The sequence below is a fragment of the Asparagus officinalis genome, chromosome 1 (genome assembly GCF_001876935.1).
Source record: "Asparagus officinalis chromosome 1, Aspof.V1, whole genome shotgun sequence".
NCBI classification, from domain to species: Eukaryota; Viridiplantae; Streptophyta; class Magnoliopsida; order Asparagales; family Asparagaceae; genus Asparagus; species Asparagus officinalis.
In genome coordinates this window covers 126,631,648-126,642,363 of record NC_033794.1, presented here as the reverse complement: position 1 = coordinate 126,642,363, position 10,716 = coordinate 126,631,648, and the positions used below count along the sequence as shown (strand labels likewise).

The 10,716-nt window shown below is 38.6% G+C and overlaps 1 protein-coding gene across 2 annotated transcripts in view; it reads right to left on the bottom strand.

The window, feature by feature from the left end:
- The window catches only part of LOC109836853 (solanesyl-diphosphate synthase 1, mitochondrial-like), a 34,030-nt gene that overhangs the window by 14,532 nt on the left and 8,782 nt on the right, over positions 1-10,716 (bottom strand). Inside the window, exons 1-8 of one of the 2 annotated variants that reach the window (XM_020404920.1) lie at positions 10,554-10,621; positions 9,704-9,835; positions 9,461-9,547; positions 8,533-8,604; positions 7,825-7,910; positions 7,428-7,560; positions 7,254-7,343; positions 6,727-6,825 (exon numbers count right to left, since the gene is read on the bottom strand). In XM_020404920.1, the coding sequence (XP_020260509.1) occupies positions 6,727-6,825; positions 7,254-7,343; positions 7,428-7,560; positions 7,825-7,910; positions 8,533-8,604; positions 9,461-9,547; positions 9,704-9,835; positions 10,554-10,586 (732 nt within the window). In that variant the 5' untranslated portion in view covers positions 10,587-10,621. Of the gene's footprint in view, positions 1-6,726; positions 6,826-7,253; positions 7,344-7,427; positions 7,561-7,824; positions 7,911-8,532; positions 8,605-9,460; positions 9,548-9,703; positions 9,836-10,553; positions 10,622-10,716 lie in introns of those variants that run through there. The other variant, XM_020404988.1, reaches the window with a different exon arrangement.

The window sequence follows — 10,716 nt, the reverse complement described above, 5'->3', positions numbered from 1 at the left end:
TTGTAATTCTTTCATTTGTTGAATAGCCAACTCTATTTCTGTCTTTATCTCAGCTCTAATTTCTTCACATTGTTTGGTTAGAGCTTCTTGAAGTATTTGAGCAAACTGATCATGAGTGATTGTGAGCACTTCTCTGATTTGTCCCGTGCTAGACATTGTATCATCAGAAGCAATCGCTAAACAAGTGTCCGAGAGTTCATCCTCCGAGAACATTCCTTCATGCATTCTCTTGTAGTCCCTACGTCTGATGGCTCTTAACTGGAGTCGAGACATCCGTTGAGTAATTCTTGAATTGACTTTTCCTTCCGGAGAAAAGTCGGGATTTGATTTACTTGAATGCCACTTAGATTTTCCTTTATCAGCCATGTTGATGGTGGCTTCAGGGAATTCGTCATCTCGAATAGCTAATCTTCTATTGTGGAAATATCTCGGTTTAGGCTTCGACATTTCGGTGAAAGGCCTCTGGAACACTGAGACTCTTTGCGGGATGGCTTCTCGTTTGGAGTAGTCACATTCCGACAGTACTGCTCTAATGAATCTTGTACAGGAACAATGAGAGCTCATTTCTCAGACAATCCTCTTTCGAGTTTTGTTCACACCCCCAGCTTGATAGTATAACTCATCGCTATGATTACCGAAGAATCCTATCGTTTGTTAGTATGACCCTCCAAGTATAACGATGTCTTTTGACGAACACGTCTTCTTCTGGGGATGTAAAGTCTTGTTGGCATTCTCAGGACAACTTATTATTACCTTTGAACGATCCAATGTTATGTCAGGAGTGCCTCTGGAACACTGAGACTCTTTGCGGGATGGCTTCTCGTTTGGAGTAGTCACATTCCGACAGTACTGCTCTAATGAATCTTGTACAGGAACAATGAGAGCTCATTTCTCAGACAATCCTCTTTCGAGTTTTGTTCACACCCCCAGCTTGATAGTATAACTCATCGCTATGATTACCGAAGAATCCTATCGTTTGTTAGTATGACCCTCCAAGTATAACGATGTCTTTTGACGAACACGTCTTCTTCTGGGGATGTAAAGTCTTGTTGGCATTCTCAGGACAACTTATTATTACCTTTGAACGATCCAATGTTATGTCAGGAGTTGCAAATTTAGAACCACCCTCTTGCGGGTGCGAGTCTTAACGGGCTCCTGAGTTTCATTACGAACCGCCAAGCGGGTGGAAATCAAAATTTTCCCAACTTAAAATTGCTTTGGGTTGGTGGGAGGATGCGTACGACCCCCAGCCTGAAAAGTCACTTGGAATTTATTCACCGAACCGAAGCGTTCTTTGACCGGAGCTTTGCCTCGATCTTCAAGTAAAGGACCGAGGCCATCTGCCATTGTAATTTTGGATTTTGACAAGTCAGGATTGACCCCTGCGGTTAAAGGTTGTGCCGCGGCAGTGGACGCTGCCGCAGTTAAAAATTGTGCCGCAACAGTGGAGACTGCCATGGTAGAAGGATGGATCCTGCTGATGTAATTTTTGTACGAGTTTGGATTTGGGGATCCACACTTGGCTGGTTCTTGGTGATTTTTCAGATACCATTTCCTTCTTCTCTTCTCACGTTTGTTGACGAAGGGCACGGGTACGAGCGGCGTTTGCACGATGCTTTTGTATGGGTTCTTTAAGGGTCGAACGAGCCATTTTGACGATAGTCCATTCCTCCGTTGTGAGTTGTGCAGAAATGTGAGTGGTTTATCATTGAGGCAATTGGACCACTCGATGCTTCCTCGACTCTAGGTCCGCATAATAGCGAACCCCGTCAGTTTGTTCCATGGCCTTGGCCAATTGACAGGCACGGTGCTGACGTTGTCTCTGACAAGCCCTCTTCGTCAGAGTTGGCGAACTTCGATCGAATGATTCCTTAATTAGGGAGGAATCATCGTGAGCAGAGCTTCCGGCTTTCGCAGCCGCTGGGATAATGTTGTGAGAGGAGGCCTCAGCAACGATTAGGTGAGAGTCTTCACCTTGGACCTTCTTTGGCATGTAAGTCTTCTTTAATGGTGAGATCCTCTTGTACTTGCGAGACAATGAAGATCTTGAAGAGGATGATGAGAGATATTCCTCAAACTTGGCTTGGTCGAACTCGTACTCGACCGTGGATTCAACCGACATCTTGATCGGTTGCGATACGACGGTCTCGGTAGCGAGACCGTTGGCTCCCACTATGGTTGTCAGTTTGTTTTCGTCGAAAGTTGGTTTCATTGTGGAATCCATTAAAACTTCAATCGCTTACAACGAATTACAATAAAAAAATAAGAAAATTATAACTTTCTAGAAAATAACACAAAAATCGTTTATCGATTTTTGCTTTTGTGGGAACTTTGCCTGTGTCGGGGGTGCGTTAGCCCATGGACCACCGATTCACAAGATTCTAATTAAACTGTGATGGCTTTGGGGATTCTTTCTTCGTTTATCGAAGTTAGAATTTAAAGCGAATATCTTATCGGTGTAAAATGTCCACTCTTCTAAAGATTAAGTCAATGCTTAAATCTCTAGGAATAAACGAAAGATTCTTGAAAGTATTTTTGAGGAATCAAGACTCTCTTTCTTACTCAAAATTCGCCAAACGCCCAAGCTTATTTGCTCTAATCTGCTCTCCGTCCTTGATTTCGTGTGTAAGAAGGTATTTATTGGGATAAGGGCCCCTAACTGCTGAAACGGGAGCAAAATAACCAACCCACCACATCTTCTTTGGGCGCGTCAGTCTTCATTGCCGCGGCTATTAGCGCGTCAGTGTAGGCTGGCGCGGCTAAGGAGGCGGTTTCTGTCACGTTCAGTCATGTTTATAACCGTTCTCCCACGACTTTTTGCCCACGAAATGTCACTTTTCTCGGCCTGTAACTACCCATCCACGTTAGCACACGTTCTTCTTCTGGTATGCCGCCACGTGGACTCTCAAAAGATGTTTAAAAAAACTATCAGCAAATTACATAGGAGATTACCCAGCTATTTGCGCGTCACCATATCCTACCGTGCATACGCGCGTCACGACACGCTGCCGCGCTTTAGCGCGTCACCATACTTTGTCGCACCAATGCGCGTCAGTTGTTGGCTGCTGTGTTAACGCGCGTCAGTCCATGTTATTTCATCTGTTCCTTTGCTTCTTTTGACCTTGGATAATCCCCTCTGACTTAGAAAATAACACGCATCATCCTCTCTTTGAGCAGTATTTGAATATCTATAAGTATTTTTTTGACGCCTACAGTGTGTTTACACTAAAGTGATGAACAATGATTATGTTATCCTCTGTCTGTATGTTGATGATATCTTTATCTTTGGAACAACTCTTGAATTAATTTTAAAGATTAAGGATTATTTTTTCAAGAACTTTGACATGAAAGACTTAGGTCTTACGGATATGATACTTGGAATGAAAATCACTAGAGACACTAGAGGAATATCTTTGAGTCTTTCTCACAGTATTGAAAAAATGATGATCAAATTTAACTTTCATAACTCTAAACTTGTCTCCACACCTTATAATTCTTCTATATCCTTGAAGAAGAATGAAGGTGAGCATGTCTCTCAGCTGAAATATTCTCAGCTGATTGGATCTCTTCTATACATATCCAATCGGACCAGACCCGATATAGCTTATGCTATACGGAGACTGAGCCGGTATACCAGCAACCCTAGCAAAGACCACTGGTCTGCCTTAGAGAGAGTTTTTAAATATTTGAAAGGCACAGTTGACTATTGCTTGACTTACATTGGGTACCCTGATGTTATAGAAGGATATAATGACACTAACTTGGTCACGGATTCTAGCAGTGTAAAATCTACATCTGGATATATATATATATATATATGGTGTAGTTGTCTCTTAGAAATCCTGTAAGCAAACAGTCAATGTTATCGAGGCACAAGGCGCAATGCGGAGCGCAAAAGTCCCTTACGCACACCATGCGCAAGGCACACAACGATGCGTGCGCCTTACTGAACTGAGACACAACTCTAACTAATATTTTCCAACATAAGACAAAGAAGCTTTAAGCAACATGTTTATAAATTGTCACATAAAAAACTAAGAAATATAATTTCACCTACTAAATCACTAAATCACGAAAGAGTCTTAATTAGCATGCATAACATAGAGAAGTTCATAAGTTTTCACAAATCACAATGCAAGATAATCTCCAACATAAGCAAAAGTCTATGAAACAAAACAAGCAAGTAACAAACTCCAACATAAGCAAAAGTCTATGAAACAAAACAAGCAAGTAACAAATAAGAAATATGTATTTTTATTTTAAAATATGATATATGTATTTTTAAGTAACAATTAAATGATTAACAATCATGACTGTTCATAATTTTCTAGTTAGTATTCTTAATTGCTATTTGTTAATTAGCATAAAAAGATGAAGAATGGAGATAACAATTATATATTTACATGTTCATAATTTTCTAGTTAACATGCTAATTAGAGAAGTAAGTTACAGTTAGCAAACAAGTATACTAAATTACTAATTACTATTTCCTTTTTATAAGTTAAACATGAAAAGATGGAGAATGGATTAGCAATTAGCATGAAAGAATCTATTACTGATGTAAATATGTAATATGTATATTATTTAAAAAAACAAAATAAAGAATATATTACATGATGTAAGTGTCAAGCGCACACGAGACACGGGCGAGCACGAGGCGCGCGCCTCGTGTGCGTGCAGCGCCCCGCCTCTAGTATCGGACGCAATTGCTCCAACCCACAGCGCCCTGCACCTGGGGCGCGCCTGAGGTGTGCGCCTCGATAACAATGCAAACAGTAATTACCAGGAGCAACATGGAATCTGAATTGATTGCTCTTGATACCACTTGCACAGAAGCAGAATGGTTGAAAGATTTACTCTCTGAACTTCCTTTGATCCCTAAACATTCTCCTCCTATTTCCATTCATTCTGATTCTAGATCTACCATAGAGCTTTTAAAGCAAGTGCATGTAAACAAAAAACTTAACAAACATATTCAAATAAGATATAAATTTATACAACGCCTGCTAGGTAAAGTTGTGATCTTGGACTTTGTAAAGTCTGAGAAGAATCTTACTCACTCTTTGACTAAGGGATTATCCAGGAATGTGGTTCTGGATTCATCGAGAGAGATGAGGTTAAGCCCATAGATGAGGTCACTAACAGTGATAACCTAACCTTTATCTGGAGACGTAGTCCCAATGTAGGTTTAATGTGATAGTAACAAGCTGGACTAGTGACTCTCGTGTGAAACATCGACCTAGATATATTTATATATCATTATGGTAGCATCTGCTACTTTCCCTTCTCTATGGTGACGATGCTCTTATGATACAGCTGGTTAGGCTGAGTTTTATTCTTAATAAGTTCAACGTGTGTATTACGGAGGGTATGATATCCAGCTGTAGTACCCTTGAAGGACTTACCTACGTGAGAGAAACCGTGATGACCACGGTTGAGGGGCTGAGCTAACCCCTAGAAACTCTCATAAGTCGGTTATTGTGAGCATGACCTTTGACGCTCAACCCGCTTTGCTTAATAGATGAAGACGTATTGTGTATGTTTTTATCAATACTTGATTCAAGGGGCCTAATTCAAGGCCTAGTCCATTATATCCCTTAGGTAGCGATGAACTCACTAAGGAAACGTTCAAAACCGAAAGCTACCTCTCCCGAATTCACGATACGAAAGGTTGCCCAACCTATATTCCTTCTTGTGATTTATTGATTTATTTATTGATTTTGAGTTTTCAGTCAATATTGCCTTTTGGGGGGGACTGTTGGATGTATTGTTCATGAAAAGGCAATTTTGCCTTTGTGAATAGTCCCACATTAAAAATTGAATTGGATTGTAAGTGGTTTACAATGGAACACCCCTTATTGGGCTTTGAATAATGTTTTGGTTTTTGTGAGCTTTGCATAACACACACACGCGCGCGCCACGCCTTGCCTCGCCACGTCGTGACGCACGCACGCGCCACGTCGCACCGCACACACACACACACATTTTTGGATCGCAAATATTTAATTTTATCGTTTTGTAATTCCTTTTGACTCGTTCGTAACGGATACGGAGATGACGCGGGGAGTTACGCGGATCCTGTGTAACGTGTGCGGATTTGGAGCAACGACTCTTTGGTCTCCAACTCCTATATATATAGGGGTTCTCCTCCTCGGAAGATACACAACAACAACAAGTCTTTCTCTCTTCACCTCCATTTCTCTCTTTAAAATTTCGACTACTATTATTTTCTTTTCGGGCAACCATCTTCGTCTGAGCAGAAGCTCTGCTACTCTCGCCCGAGTACGGAGGCCGGCCGAACCGGGGCTTTTTACCGCTAGGGAAGAAAGGATCGACTGCGTAAGGGCGATAGGCGGGTCCTCAATCTTCTAGGGTAGTGAAATCACGACTACTCCCGATCATGCCTGAATTTCTAACTTTTTATTTCGGATTTTATACTAATATTCTCTTTTTGACAGCAGTTTCCAGATTAGATATTGGCATATTAGGTTAACATTCCAGCATTGGTTTCATATCCATAGATCAACTACCTCACAAGTCACAGGACTTGCAATTTTTCTGGAGAAGCCTGTTGTAATTATAATAAGAATGATAGAAATAATTACGCTAAGAATAGGAGAGAGGGTGAGGGGTTAAATGCTGCCAGAAAATTTGAAAGATCAATACTGAAAAATACACCATTTCCTGTTTTAACTGTAGAGAGGCAAGGATGATTCAGGTACTTACAACGTTAACATTTGCAGGCTTATGAAATCCTTGCTTAACCACGTCACGTAATTGTGGAAATTCTTCCATTGCAAATAATATAGGAGCTGTCACAATTCCCTGTGTAAATAAACATGAATTATTACCTCACAAGAATGAAATAGATGAAGAAAAGGTAAGAAAAATAAACATCTATAATGAGAATATCACAAGGACATGTAGTAAGTCCATAATAACTTATTTTTCAGTTGATGAGATAGCAAAAGATATATACAAATCTAAGCAAACCTTCATATCTTATTGTATTTGCATGCAACATGACTATATCTTTGACATCTTAATGTCAAATGGATTGATAACAGCCACAAGAGTTGAACCAGTGAGAAATGTAAAACTAACCCGCAATTCCAATTTTTCAAATGCTTCGTAAGTATGTAAAACATAAGATATCATTTCTTAACCACTGTTCTCAGTTAATTGTGAGAAAAGAGCCTTTGCCATAGTATCCAAAGGATTGTGAGAAAAGAATAACCTAAAAGAGAACTTACATGGCGAATATCAGATAGAGAGCCTTTGCCAAGAGAAGCCGATGTTCCAGTGAAGTCAAGGACATCATCAATCAACTGATATGCTAAACCCTGGCATGATCATTACATTATCATACTAGAATTACTATATGTATAATAAAGCAAAATTTGTACCATAAAAAATTGATAACCAACCAGATTTTGCCCATATACATAGGCAAGCTCAGCTACTTCTTCAGTTTGATCAGCCAGGACAGCAATAGACTTGCAACTGTTTGAAAATAGTGAAGCTGTCTTGTAATATGTCTTCTGCATGTAATACTCCATGCTGTAGATAATCATTAAAAATGATTTTATATAAGAGCAAATAAATTTTCATCCACTAGAAACAAATGAATTGTACCAAATAGTTTACAATTTTGTGACCATTTTTCTTTCTCTAACTTCACACTTTCCTTTGTGTGCCTTTACACGTGTGACTTCTTCTTATTTTATTTCTTATTTTATTTAATTTTATTTATTTATTAATTTTTTTTTGTGCAAAAGTATAATATTGCAACATAAATCGTAGAGTAAGTTCCAGACAGTCTACCTATTACATTGCTCAGACGTAGATTTCATTTGCATCATTTCACCAGTAATCAGGTTGTCAATAATGGTCACTATCAATGTTAAAACCTGCAAGGAAGCAATCAAGAAACAAACAACTATTAAGATTAAGCCATGTTCTTGCAATTATAAATCTCATAGTCCAGCTCAGCTGACAATATTTTTCTCACTACAAGAATTAAAATTTTACAAATTTGAGAAGTTCTCTCCTTAATGCCAGAAAGAAAGCCCAAATCAAATTTTACGTAAAGCTCCTTTTTTAACATACTCAAACCCTCATAAGAATCAAACATCAAACAACGAGGATCTCCTATGATGATTAGCTATTTACTCTCGACTGACAAGTTTAGTACTGTTTAAAGCCCTCCATTGAGCAAAGAACACATGGCTCTTGACAGGAGGCGGGCTACCCAAAGAAGGGGTTAACAAAAGTAAAGGCAGGGAGAGGACTAGGAAGAAGAACAGAAAATTGGAAACTAAAACATTTTCAATAGTGAAAAAAAAAAGGTCTGATATGTATGTATGTATGTATATATATATATATATGTATGTATGTATTAAGCAAAAGAGATCATGTTACAGCGAATAAAAAAATAAGATGCCACACATTAAAATGCAAAAACAGATAGAATTTGAAAATTACATTAGAGGATAACAAAAACCAAACTGACTCTAAACTCTGTTCAGGTACCTCAGTATTGTTAAGTGATGCTAGTGCAATACAAGCTCGAGAAAGTAGAAAATTCCCTGCCAGCACGGCAAGCTGCAAATAAAGACAATGTCAGTAATCCATACACTCTAATAATTAACTTTGGGAAATTGCAGATTAATGTACATCTAACTATACTTGGAACCTTTGGATATGGATTCAATTTCACTAAATCAAGAACCATACCTTTGTATACACATAAAATTAATTTCCTCCGTAACTTCAAGTCAATATTATACAAAAGGATCAATTTTTTGTTGGATGTGCTGATCCAAGCTAAATTGAAATGCAGAAGCAAGAAGCCACAAGAATGTCGATAGAATTTCGATAGCATGGAGAAACCAAGCGACTACAAAGTAAACATATTTATGCAATCTGTCACAATCATCTGTGTACACAACCACATAGGTAAATGAAACCGTATTCTGAAAATGGAGTGGTCAGTTGGTTTCTTGCAATCTCCTAAACCCTAACCCCTCAGTCCCTTAAATGCAGATTGCTTGCAGTGCCTCTTAATGCTCTAGACACAACTTAAAAAATCTCTAGGTTTAGATACAAGTATCTTGTAAAAAGATTCCTGAAAAATGTTCTTGCATACAAGGAATGTAGAGGCTGTCAATCAGTTGATCTCTGCATGCTGAGTAATTGATTTGTATCATCGCGTCTATGTGCAGTGATTGACAGTAACCTGGGCGATACATGGGATTTCAGGTAAAACTTCGTTGACACACGTGCTTGCCTCTATCATGCACTAGCTGCCAATCAAATCTGTAATCTGTTTAGTTTATAATATTGGTGTACTTACTACGGTAAAACTATGCAATGTTGCCCTCTATATAAACATTGTTATCATTTTAGGTATAATTCTTCTTCAAGTGAAAATCTTTAATAAAATAATGCACAGAAATACCTTGTTTCCCATCACAAAATTCAATGAACCTATTCCACGCCTCTTGTCCGCATCATCCAACACATCATCATGAAGAAGGCTTGCCACCTAAGAAGACAAGGAAAAAGAAAACTGAAGATCCAAATATATGGCGTATTTAAAAACAAAGGAGATTCAATCTGCTACATTTGACAACTAAGTATCCGAAATATTAAATCAAGAGTAATGATTAAAAAGGAAAGAAAATGATCAGTTGGAACATACATGAATCATTTCAGCTATTTCTGCAATACACTGCTGCCTTGCACGCAATTTGTGTGATACGCTACTAGGTGCACCAGTACTAGCAGATATAGGCTTGGATATGTTTAGAGCTGATGCCATTAATAATAAGACCTGTATGCACAAATTTCGCAGTCACAGTCGGAATGAAAGAAGAAGAAAGAGTAACTCAGATGATGTATGTATCCTTCAGGAAGGAACACATGCTTTATGTCACATTGTTCTGCATGTCAATAAACTAACAGCAAGCACGCGTGCACAGATGTCTGCAGTGTCAGAACAGGCAGCAGAAAGCAATGAATCTGGTTTGGCACCATTTCCTACACTAGGTTGCATCAAATGTAGTATGTCAATAAATTTTTTCAAAACTATGCTCCAGATTTGGATTAGATCAAATTGTGATCAAGTGGTGGGGACTATGTCATTCAGCTCCATTTTAGAAAACTGCCTATTGTGTCACAGTTGTCCTAAACACGCACAGACACAAAAAATAGAAACATGCGCACAAGAACACATAACCCAAAATAAACTAAAATGATTTGATTGTCAGTGATGTTAAAGAAGCCAAAGAAGATAGCAGTTAAACCTGTGAAAATCAACAGTTGGAAAAAATTGTTATACTTACAGTAGGACGGAACCTTTTCCCCTCGACTCCCATTTTAAAAAAGTACTTAGCAGCTAATGCTAAGCTGGGGACCTGTAAAAATTCACACAATCAACATATATGATACACAGAAGCCAAATATATGACATAGTATGCAGTTCCAAGTAATACATGCAACTTTAGGTAAACCTGTGAAAATCAACAGTTGGAAAAAATTGTTATACTTACAGTAGGACGGAACCTTTTCCCCTCGACTCCCATTTTAAAAAAGTACTTAGCAGCTAATGCTAAGCTGGGGACCTGTAAAAATTCACACAATCAACATATATGATACACAGAAGCCAAATATATGACATAGTATGCAGTTCCAAGTAATACATGCAACTTTAGG